The sequence below is a fragment of the Somniosus microcephalus genome, chromosome 31 (assembly GCF_052327205.1).
Source record: "Somniosus microcephalus isolate GS21.2 chromosome 31, FLI_Smic_1.0, whole genome shotgun sequence".
In the NCBI taxonomy this organism is placed as follows: Eukaryota; Metazoa; Chordata; class Chondrichthyes; order Squaliformes; family Somniosidae; genus Somniosus; species Somniosus microcephalus.
Window position 1 is genome coordinate 22,675,175 of NC_141017.1, and position 12,283 is coordinate 22,687,457.

The window sequence follows — 12,283 nt, forward strand, 5'->3', positions numbered from 1 at the left end:
CCTGCAGTTCCCCCTGAGCGAGCCCTGAGTTCAAATGTGCGGGCCCTGGCTGGTGCTGAGTGGAGTCCAGACATCCCTCCATTGAACCGCCGGGGCAGCCGGTTTAAATACAGCCCTTCCACTTGCCCGGTGAATAGCCCCGCCTGCTAACAGCGGCCATGAGTGAGTCGCGATGCTTCAAACTAATTCATCGCGTGAACTGCTTTCTGAAATTTTTGAGGGGGTTAAGGTGCTGAATCGACGCGGGTATTATTACCGTGAATGGGCCGTGATTAGATGTGGGCTGAAGCTCCCTATTCACCAGCAGGCAACTGGATCTATCTGAGCCTGTCTTCAATGTGAGGCAGCCTCCATTACTTGAGGTGCCGCAACCTACAGGGCTACGGGCCAAGAGCTGGAAAGTGGGATTAGGCGGGATCGCTCTTTGTCGGCCGGCACAGACACGATGGGCCGAATGGCCTCCTTCTGTGCCATAAGTTTCTATGATCAGGGATCGCTGCCCTTTGATAGAGGGAGTCCTCCCACACTGCGGACCTGTCCAGTCCCCATTAACCAGACCCCGTGTCAGCTCCTTAAACCACGTATCACTTCCCTCTTGTATTAGAAATTGTACATTACATTAACATGCTAAAAATATTAATATGTATTTGTCTGTGTTGCCGATGTTTTCTGTGCCATTCGGAGAATAGGGTTTAACAATGATTAAAGATACACTTTTAATTTTTAAAGTTTGCCCTGCTCCCAGCGCTGCCCCCTGCTGGGGGACACGTCCTCCCGCTCTCCCCCCACCCCGCCCAGTACAACAGACCCCAGGCTGGTCTCTTTAGCCTAGGGACCCTGAGATAGAATTACACAGAACATACAGCACAGAAACAGGCCATTCGGCCCAACTGGCCCATGCCTCTGTTATTCTCCACACGAACCTCCTCCCACCACCTCTTCATCTCACCCTATCTCTGTATCCTTCTATTCCTTTCTCCCTCATGTATTTATCTAGTTTCCCTTTAAATGCTAGTCGCCTCAACCACTCCCTGTGGTAGCGAGTTCCACATTCTCACCACTCTCTGGGTAAAGCAGTTTCTCCTGAATTCCCCATTGGATTTCTTAGTGACTCTTATATTTATGGCCCCTAGTTTTGGTCTCCCCCACAAGCGGAAACATCTTCTCTACGTCTACCCTATCGAAACCCTGTCATAATCTGGGTGACCTCGATCAGGCCACCCCTTAGCCTTCTCTTTGAGAGCAAAGAGCCTGTTCAACCTTTCCCGATAGTCACAGCCTCTCAGATCTGGTCTCATCCTTGTAAATCTTTTCTGCACCTTCCTCAGCGCCTCCGTATCCTTTTTGTAACATGGAGACCAGAACCTGTGCACTGTTGGACGAACACCGCCTTCAGTGTGCCAGTGCAGCCTTCGGTCGCCTGAGGAAGAGAGTGTTTGAAGACCAGGACCTCAAACCCGGCACTAAGCTCATGGTCTACAGGGCAGCAGTGATACCCGCCCTGCTGTATGCCTCAGAGACATGGACCATGTACAGCAGGCACCTCAAAGCACTGGAGAGGTACCACCAACGCTGCCTCCGCAAGATCCTGCAAATCCATTGGCAGGATAGGCGCACCAACGTCAGTGTTCTTGCTCAGGCCAACATCCCCAGCATCGAAGCTTTGACCACGCTCGATCAGCTCCAATGGACGGGTCACATTGTCTGCATGCCCGATACGAGACTCCCAAAACAAGCGCTCTACTCGGAGCCCAGGCATGGCAAGAGAACCCCAGGTGGGCAGAGGAAACGCTTCAAGGACACCCTCAAAGCCTCCTTGAAAAAGTGTAACATTCCCACCGACACCTGGGAATCCCTGGCCCAAGACCGCACATAGTGGAGGAGAAGCATCCGGGAAGGCACTGAACACCTCGAGTCTCTTCGCCGGGAGCAAGCAGAAGCCAAGCGCAGGCAGCGCAAGGAGCGCACGTCAACCCAAGCACCCCACCCACCCACCCCTTCAACCACCGTCTGCCCCACCTGTGACAGAGACTGTAGGTCCCGCATTGGACTCATCAGTCACCTGAGAACTCATTTTTAATGTGGAAGCAAGTCATCCTCGGTTCCGAGGGACTGCCGAAGAAGAAGAAGAAGCACTGTTGACTGTGCGCTTAGAAATTTACCAACCCCACTCACCTTGTTCCGCAGCAGAGGCGCGTGCTGCCACGGGCCCTTGTGAAGTGCTTTTGGATTTACTGGTTGTGTTTTGGGGCTGGAACAGGTGGTTGTAAAGTCTGGATTTGGAGACCAGCCCAGGAATGCAAAAGCACCTCTGGATTTTCTCTGGTCCTTCTCTTGGCCTGTCTCTTGCACTTTGATCTGCGAGAGGATTCGAGTACAGGAGCAAGGATGTCTTGCTGCAGTTGTACAGAGCCTTGGTGAGACCACACCTTGAGTATTGTGTGCAGTTTTGGTCGCCTTATCTGAGGAAGGATGTCCGTGCCATGGAGGGAGTGCAGTGAATATTCACCAGGCTGATACCTGGGATGGCAGGAATGACGTATGAAGAGAGATTGGGTCGATTAGGAAGGATGTTCCCGATGGCGGGGGAGTCCGGAACCAGGGGTCACAGTCTAAGGATAAGGGAGGGGTAAGCCATTTAGGACAGAGATGAGGAGGAATTTCTTCACCCAGAGAGTGGTGAACCTGTGGAATTCTCTGCCACACAGGGCAGTTGAGGCCAATTCATTAAATATATTCAAGAAGGAGTTGGATATATTTCTTGAGGCTAAAGGGATCAAGGGATATGGGGAGAAAGCAGGGACCGGGTACTGAATTTGGATGATCAGCCATGATCTCATTAAATGGTGGAGCGGGCTCGAGGGGCCGAATGGCCTACTCCTGCTCCTATCTTCTATGTTTCTATGTTAATACCACAGTAAAGTACCAGTGGTTACCAGCATGGCACCGGCAGTGGGAGCAACTTTAGGAACGGTAACATAGTGGTAATGTTACTGGACTAGTAATCCTAGAGGCCTGGACTAATGAAGCGCTGGTTAGGCCACAACTGGAGTATTTCGTCCAGTTCTGGTCACCACACTTTAGGAAGGATGTGAAGGCCCTTAAGAGGGTGCAGAGGAGATTTACCAGAATGGTACCGGGGATGGGGGATCTTAGCTACAAGGACAGGTTGGAGAAGCTGGATTTGTTTTCATTAGAGCAAAGGAGGTGGCGGGGTGATTTGATAGAGGTGTACAAGATTATGATGGGTTTGGATAGGCTAGACGGGGAAAGGCTGTTCCCACTAGTTAATGGTACAAGGAGTAGGGGACACAGATTTAAGGTTTTGGGCAATAGAGACGGGGGGATGTGAGGGAAAACTTTTTTACGCGGCGAGTGGTGAGGACCTGGAACTCGCTACCGACGGAAGTGGTGGAAGCGGAGACACTCAATGTTTTCAAGGGGAGACTGGGTAGGCGCTTGAGGGAAATAAACTTGCAGGGCTACGGGGATAGAGCAGGGGAATGGGACTGACTGGATTGTTCTGCAGAGAGCCGGCATGGACTCGATGGGCCGAATGGTCTCCTTCTGTGCCGTTATGACTCTATGACATGAGTTCATAATCCCACCATGGCAGCTGGGGAATTTAAATTCAGTTAATTAAATAAATCTGGAATTTAATAAAAGCTCGTGTCAGTAATGGTGACCTTGAAACTACCTGATTGTCGTAAAAACCCATCTGGTTCACTAATGTCCTTCAGGGAAGGAAATCTGCTGTCCTTACCTGGTCTGGCCTATATGTGACTCCAGAGCTACAACAATGTTGTTGACTCTTAACCGCCCTCTGAAATAGTGGCTCTCCTTCTCACGGGCAATTAGGGATGGGCAAGAAATGCTGGCCTTGCTGGCGACGGCCACATCCCATGAACGGATAAATAGAAAAAACACTTGTGCTAGTGTCACACATTAAAGCGTGTTGCACTAAACAAGTAAACACACCTCGTGACAACACTACAGTTTATAAAACAGCTAGGGTTGACAGCACAACTAGAACATTGGACTGCGCAAAGGGGAAATCTCACCCATATGTCATTCTGAATTTGTGAGAAATGAATACCGCTAAGTTGCAGGTTCTTGACTGAAACAGAATCAAGCAACATGAGATGCCAGCACAACACACGCCTTGGTTAACGTGCGGTTCAGTTAAGTAAGTGCACGGCCCTTTGCGGTAACTAAGTGATGGAGAGCACCAAGATGCCAGATTGAATCCCTGGTCTGCGACGAATGAGCTAAATACAACAATATAGCGTGAGCACTTCTCGATGTTCCCTTACCTCCCGTAAGTGCCAATAGGTTTGAGACCAGCCGCTCCCACCAGAGCATGGAAGAGGGAGCTAAGTTAGCAGAGTGGTTTGGAAGTGGGTGGAGTGAGAGAAGACAGACGAGGGGTTGCCCTTTAACCATCAGTGCCATTCCCATCCCACTTTTCAAAGCCACGTTTCAAAGCCGCATAAAATAAACAGAGTGAATATTGACACTGTAGGGGTTCGCAAAAATCCCCTAAATCCCTGAAGATCGGAAAATATTGGTCCACATCGTGGACGAAGAATTGTGTGATTTGAATTGTCTCTGGGTTGGACAATGTTTTAAAAGCATACCCAGAACTCTTGGACAACATCAGGACTTTAAGATTACAATGGTACCTCTGAGCTTCGAACTGTGTAAATTGCAGAGGGGTTTGAAAATGGCCGTCAGAAAAGCATGGCCAAAAGGACAAAAGAAGCAGCTCAAAGTGTCTGTGTAAGTGGGAGGATCAAACAGTGGCAGTTAGATTCGTCAATCAAAGGGGATTTCCCTTCCCCGCTGACAATCGATGTTTATTTATTGAAACTGCTGTCTTGTTGACATAGCACTCAGGCTGTGGTTTCAGGGAACCGCAGAACAAAGGGCTTCTGTTTACACAGAAATCCAACCCCATTCAACACCACTTACACATAATGGGACACATCGAAACTGCGGAAAGGACTTTGATAAGGAATGAATGGGTTTTTGAATCACCCATTAAACTCCAGATGTGGGCGGACACATTTCGGCCCCAGAACGTAGACACATTCAAACCACTCTGAATCAGCCAATCATAGCCTTTCTCTTGTGTATTCGAACTTTTGGGCGCCAATTTGCACACAGACCCTTTCAGCGCCAAACAGCAGGAGCTGGCAGGATATAAAGATAGCTCCTGAGAAGCTATCTCTCTCTCTTATTTCCTTGGACCACAGGTGAGCAGGTTTCTGATTCCTCAGCAAGGCAATCTAGTAAGGAGTTAAAGGGGGGTGGTAATTTAAGGGAAATTGCTAAGATTGTTTAATTAACATTGTAGCCATTTATCCCTCATTTTCCCATCTGTTTTCCCCCATTTAAGCAATTGTACAGTGATTACTAAAATCGTATGATGTAGTTTTCTTTAGTTTAATAAAGTTTGACTTTCTCACACCCAGACCAGTTGTCCGTTTTAATATATATCATTAATTATAAGTCCTCCAGTCAGAACTGGAAGGGTGGGTTTAGCGATTCGAAACCGCTGTTTGGGATTGGTCAGAGTGTAGTAGCAAAAGGCTGCCTGACCAGGTGAATTACCGTAAACCAGGTAAAGGAAGGTAAATTACCGTAAACCCCGAAAAAGATGCCCCCCTACAACACCATTGTGTCAGCCAATGAGGGCAGGGCGGGACTGACAGCAAACATAATCTTTTTAAACAGAGTCTATTTAACAGAACACAACAACAACTTATATAGTGCCTTTAACGTAGTAAAATGTCCCAAGGCGCGTCACAGGAGTGTTATCAAAAAAAAATTGACACCGAGCCACATAAGGAGATATTAGGGCAGGCGGCCAAAAGCTTGGTTAAAGAAGTAGGTTTTAAAGAGCGTCTTAAAGGAGGAGAGTGAAGTGGAGAGGCGGAGAGGTTTAGCTGAGGGCCTCGGCAGCTGAAGGCACGACCGCCAATGGTGGAGCGATTAAAATCGGGGATGTTCAAAAGCCCAGAATAGGTGGAGCGCAGAGATCTAGGGGGATTATAGGGCTGGAGGAGGTTACAGAGATAGGGAGGGGGCGAGGTCACGGAGGGATTTGAGAACAAGGATGAGAATTTTAAATTTGAGGCGTTGCTTAACCGGGAGCCAATATAGGTCAGCGAGCACAGGGGGTGATGGGTGAACGGGACTCGGTGCGAGTTAGGAGACGGGCAGCTGAGTCTTGGATGAGCTCAAGTTTACGTAGGGTGGAACATGGGAGGCCGGCCAGGAGTGCGTTGGAATAGTCAAGTCTAGAGGTAAGAAAGGCATGGATGAGGGTTTATTTACTCAGAGTTTATTTACAGAGTCTATTATCTCCATTCTGGCCTGGACTTGCGGTGTCACTAAATGCAGCAGTGGGAGATAGTTACGTAAAATCGATCCCAGTCACTTACAGCAGTGCGTTCTCCAGGCGTGTTTGATGTGGAATTCCTCAATCATCTCCATTGTGGCCGGGACTTGTGGTCTCACCAGATGCAGTCTAAAATAAGATCTCATTTACTCTTAAGTAATACACGTTATTAAAAGTGTCAGTGCAAAAAAGCTTTATTTTATTAAGATACAATTTGATTATATGAATTTTAATGAACTCATAAACAGCCCAGCAATTTTCAAGAATGCCTTACTTTGCCAACAAACATAGTTTTACTATAATATGAAATCTTACTAATAAATGCTTGTACATAAATCATGAAGAATTTTTTTTTTTTTACATATTTGGTGTTTAAACAAATATAGCAAAGCGCGATCTGTGACCACAATCTACAATACAGCCCATAATGGTTCAGTTTGTAAAGGGTCACAGTAGCTAAGCCAAATAAACCAGAAGGCCCTGATTTTGGTTCCCATCAGTGGTGAGTTAGCCAATCACAGCCAGGTTGGTAGTAGGTATGCTAAAATTAGCCTTAAGTACCTCAGTGTTGTCTGGTGTGTGTGTGTCTGGTGTATGTGTGTCTGGTGTATGTGTGTCTGGTGTGTGTGTGTCTGGTGTATGTGTGTCTGGTGCATGTGTGTCTGGTGTGTGTGTGTCTGGTGTGTGTGTGTCTGGTGTATGTGTGTCTGGTGTATGTGTGTCTGGTGTGTGTGCATGTGTAATGTTTATGTGTGTCTGGTGTTGCACCTGTATGAGTACATGTGTGTGCATGCGCCATGTTCAGCTTTGATGACCTCCACTGACCTCAGATGAGACCCCAATTGTGATGCCTTCACAGTTGGATATCACGCAAGCAACAACTTGAGCAAAATAATGGAAGATAGCCGGGCAAAGTACAAAATACAATAGTATTATTTACAATTCACACACTCGTTCACACACGCAAGCATACACTCATACCGACAATCATACTCACACACTCACACACATTCACACACACTTACACACACTCACTCACACACTCAGACACACTTACACACACTCAGTCACACACACTTACACACACATCCACACAAACCATTGAGACACACACACACTCACTCATACGCACACACACACACACACTTACTCACTCAAACACTCACACACACTTACACACACTCACACATTCACTCACACACAAACCACTGAGACACAGTTGTCCATCGCCTCTTGAGCCCTCAGTCTGGGGACGAATTCTTACGGTGCGTTAGTCTAGACAAAAAAAAATGAAGGTTGTTTATTATTTGTCCCTTTTCAATCGGCAGGTAGTTAAGAGAAACATGATGGGCCTGGAACTCCTCGGGCTGCGATGCCAGCAGTAATGCCCGGACGGGCGGTGTCCGTTGGGGTTCGGAGGGTCAGCAGGAGGGCATCTCAGCAGAACGGGCCAGGTGGACACAAGCGCCAGCGGCCGTCTGCCCAAGCCTGTTGGAAACTCTGGCGCCCACTTGGCTGTTGGGGGAGGGGAGGGGGGTTCCCAAGTCCCCTGACCCTGACCCTGCTGGTGGTCCTCTCTGCCCTGCTGAGCAAGAGCGCCGATCTGCATCAACACTTACATTTTCATTGGTCCCGGGCACAGGTGGGGGCCACGAGTGCCCTCGTGGAGGCAGCTACACTCCCACTCACTCGGTCTACCAGTCGCCTCTGCTAAGCTGGGACCCCCGACCAGGTCTAGGGGCAGGAAATCTGGGCTTTGGAAATCCCCTGGGGCGCTGCAATGTAGGAGAACGACGTCTCTGCCATGCTGCTGAGGAGAGGAGTCAAGCCAAACAGAGCAAGGGAAGAATTGGGGAAGGGGAGGGTTAGTCAAATCCAGGTTTAGGGAAGCCCCCTCACCCCTCTCCAGCTCCCCCCAGGCTTCATCCACTTTCATAGAAATTTATGGCACAGAAAGAAGCCATTCGGCCCATCGTGTCTGTATCGGCCAAAAAAGAGCTCTCCAGCCTAATCCCACTTTCCAGCTCTTGGCCCGTAGCCCTGTAGGTTACGGCACTTCAAGTGCGTATCCAAGTACTTTCTAAATGTGATGAGGGTTTCTGCCTCTACCGCCCTTTCAGGCAGTGAGTTCCAGACCCCCACCACCCTCTGGGTGAATAAAGCTCTCCTCAACTCCCCTCCAATCCTCCTACCAATTGCTTTAAATCTATGCCCCCTGGTTATTGACTTCTCTGCTAAGGGAAATAGATCCTTCCTATATCTAGGCCCCTCAGAATTTCATACACCTCAATTAAATCTCCCCTCAGCCTCCTCTGTTCCAAAGAAAACACCCCCAGCCTCTCCAATCTTTGCTCATTGCCCATCACTTGCCCCTTTACAGGGTAAGCAAGAAACTCCGAGACACAGCGGGGTCCCAGCAGGACTGGATCTCCGCTGTTTCCCTACGGGGTTCTGCTGGTCTCCGGCTGGGATTATGGCAGGAGATCGGCGGAACTCCAGTGGAATCTCGGCCCCTACTCGACAAGATGTAACTGTGGGTAAGCAGGCTTTGGCCAGTGCTTTCTCTCTCTCTCTCTCTCTCCACCTTGGCTTAAATCCAGCCTCACCTAACGGGAAACAGACCCTCTGCCCTCTGTGAGGCTCGTATATGAATCCAGTTCCTACTGGGAGGGGGCCCCACAGCTCAAATTCACCCCTAATTATGGGACTGGATTGACACAAACTTGGGAAACGCAGTGAGGGAAATGGCCGATCACAGAATGCCAACCTTGTGCAGCTGAGGGGGCTGTTGTGAGGCCGGGGCAGAAGGGAGGGACCTTTATTCTGCGAGGAGCCACACTATACTTGTGCTGGGAGTGCTCCGACTGTCACTGGCTGCATTCCCCACCTCTCAACAGAAGGTAGAGAACATTCACCTCATAGAGCAGGGCCGGGGGCCCAGGTTCTACTCCACCTGCACATGTCTCTGTGAACAGACACATCCTGAGCTCAATTAGAGGCATGGGAATTTGCATTAGACAGTGTGTGGTATCTGGAGTGTGATGGACAGGGGGTGCGTGCATAGGTAAAGTCTGTAGTGTATGTAACGTTCCACCTTTAAGAGAACTATTTTAAGGGTTGCACTACTTTATCTTGGCTGCTGTATACTGTAATACCGGTGGTGACCACACCGGTATATAAGTGCTGTGTAAGGATTTATTGGGCAGTTCCGCCCTGACCTTCGACTAGTAAAGACCTGTTAAATTTTACTCTTGTGGTCTGTGTATTAATTCTCAATATAACACACAGACTTAACAGTAAAATTTAACAGGTCTTTACTAGTCGAAGGTCAGGGCGGAACTGCCCAATAAATCCTTACACAGCACTTATATACCGGTGTGGTCACCACCGGTATTACAGTATACAGCAGCCAAGATAAAGTAGTGCAACCCTTAAAATAGTTCTCTTAAAGGTGGAACGTTACATACACTACAAAGTCTTTATAATACTACAGACGCAATATTAAGCTAAGTGAGTGGGCAAATGGAATATAATGTGGAGAAATGTGAAGTTATCCAATTTGGTAGGAAAAATAGAAAAGCAGAGCATTTTTTAAACAGTGAGAGATTGGGGAATGTTGGTGTTCAGAGGGACCTGGGTGTCCTTGTACACGAATCACTGAAAGTTAACATGCAGGTACAGCAAGCAATTAGGAAAGCAAATGGTATGTTGGCCTTTATTACAAGAGGATTTGAGTATAAGAGTAAAGACGTCTTACTGCAATTATATAGGGCCCTGGTGAGACCACACCTGGAGTATTGTGTACAGTTTTGGTCTCCTTACTTAAGGAAAAATATACTTCCCATAGAGGGAGTGCAAGGAAGGTTCACCAGACTGGTTCCTGGGATCGGGCGGGGATTGTCCTATGAGGACAGATTGAGTAGACTAGGCCTATATTCTCTAGAGTTTAGAAGAATGAGAGGTGATCTCACTGAAACATACAAAATTCTTACAGGGCTTGACAGGGTAGATGCAGGGAGGATGTTTTCTCTGGGCTGGGGAGTCTAGAACCAGGGGTCACAGTCTCAGAATAAGGCATTGGTCATTTAGGACTGAGATGAGGAGAAATTTCTTCACACAGAGGGTGGTGAACCTTTGGAATTCTCTACCCCAGAGGGCTGTGGAGACTCAGTCGTTGAGTATATTCAAGACAGAGATCGATACATTTTTGGATATTAAGGGAATCAAGGGATATGGGGATAGTGCGGGAAAGTGGAGATGAGGTAGAAGATCAGCCATGATCTTATTGAATGGCGGAGCAGGCTCGAGGGGCCAAATGGCCGACTCCCGCTCCTATTTCTTATGTTCTTATATTATTGTTTATCGATTGACTTTCTGTAATATCTCTTACCTTGTGGGTGTTCATGTGAACATTTGAGGAGTCGGGGATTGAGCTCCTGTGTGCCCTGGTGAACCATTTCCGATATTCATCCCTCACCTTCAATGAAATGAGAATAATTCAGTCCATCACTGTGTTCAAAAGAAGTTTTGTTCAATTTGTATAGAACCTTGGTTAGACCACACTCGGAGCACTGTGAACAGTTCTGGTCTCCATATTATAAAAAGGACATAGAAGCACCGGTGAAGGTGGAACAAAGATTTACTAGAATGATACCAGAACTGAGAAGGTTCTGCCTGTCAGGAACGATTGGACAGGCTCTTCTTTACCCAGAGAGCGGTGAGAATGTGGAACTCGCTACCACAGGGTGTAGTTGAGGCGAATCGCACAGTTGCATTTAAGGGGAAGTTAGATAAGTACATGAGGGCTGACCTGATAGAGGTCTTTAAGCTTATGAAGGGGTTTTGATAGGGTAGACGTGGAGAAGATACTTCTACTTGTGGGCGAGACCAGAACTAGGGGCCATAAATATAAGTTAGCCACTAATAAATCCAATAGGGAATTCAGGAGAAACTTCTTTACCCAGAGAGTGGTGAGAATGTGGACCGCACTACCACAGGGAATAATTGAGGCGAACCGCACAGTTGCATTTAAGGGGAAGTTAGATAAGTACACGAGGGAGAAAGGAATAGAAGGATATGCTGATAGGGTGAGATGAGGAGGCTCGTGTGGAGCATAAACACTGGCATGGACCAGTTGGGTCGAATGGCCTGTTTCTGGGCCGTAAATTCGATGTAACGCTGGTAACATGATGGATCTCTGCGCCTTTATCCCCATCGGTTGTGCCCACTTATCGGGTGTAACTGTTTGGAAAGACTAGGACTGGGTGCCCAGAATGAGAAAGGATTCATTCCTTGGAGATAACATCTCTCACCTCGAGTGCAAAATTCACCAAAATAGTTGCAAAGAATGCTAGAAACGCTAAGTAGCCAAGACGTAGGTTGTAAACTCACTGGCCCCGCACCCCCCCCCCCCCACCCCCCACAGGGAGCCACACTCCAATCCGTGCCTCAGTCCTGTGGCAAAATCCATGGTCTTTTCACTTAAATCTGGAACTACCTCTCCCTCTAAAGGCTGCGGAGGCTGGCTCAATAGAAACGTTCAAGATTGAGAGCGATAGATTTCTGTTAGGAAAGGGTGGCAAGGGACATAAAGCAAAGGATTTGAGGTGCAGATCAGCCGTGCTCTAATTGAATGGCGGAACAGGCTCGTGGGGCTGAACGGCCTCCTCCTGCTCCTATGATCCTGTAATAAAGGGAGATATGAGCAGGATTAGCATTATCTATTGATAATTTGTGTTCTGTGTGAATTAATAAACTTATGCAGGGTGGAGTTAAAATGGCTGGCCAATTCCGGGGTGTCTAGCTTTTGGGAGATGTCTGTTCGTGACCAGCCTTCTGAATGTGTTAATTAAACCAGGAAGACATGGTTTAGTTGATGAG

The 12,283-nt window shown here is 47.9% G+C and overlaps 1 protein-coding gene across 1 annotated transcript in view; it reads right to left on the reverse strand.

Annotated features, from left to right (window-relative positions):
* Window positions 1–828: 828 nt before the first annotated feature.
* The window catches only part of LOC147097637 (adhesion G protein-coupled receptor E3-like), a 77,124-nt gene continuing 65,669 nt past the window's right edge, over window positions 829–12,283 (reverse strand). Inside the window, exons 18-20 of the mRNA XM_085971424.1 lie at window positions 10,794–10,880; window positions 2,176–2,358; window positions 829–837 (exon numbers count right to left, since the gene is read on the reverse strand). Of these exons, the coding sequence (XP_085827550.1) occupies window positions 829–837; window positions 2,176–2,358; window positions 10,794–10,880 (279 nt within the window). The remainder of the gene's footprint in view (window positions 838–2,175; window positions 2,359–10,793; window positions 10,881–12,283) is intronic.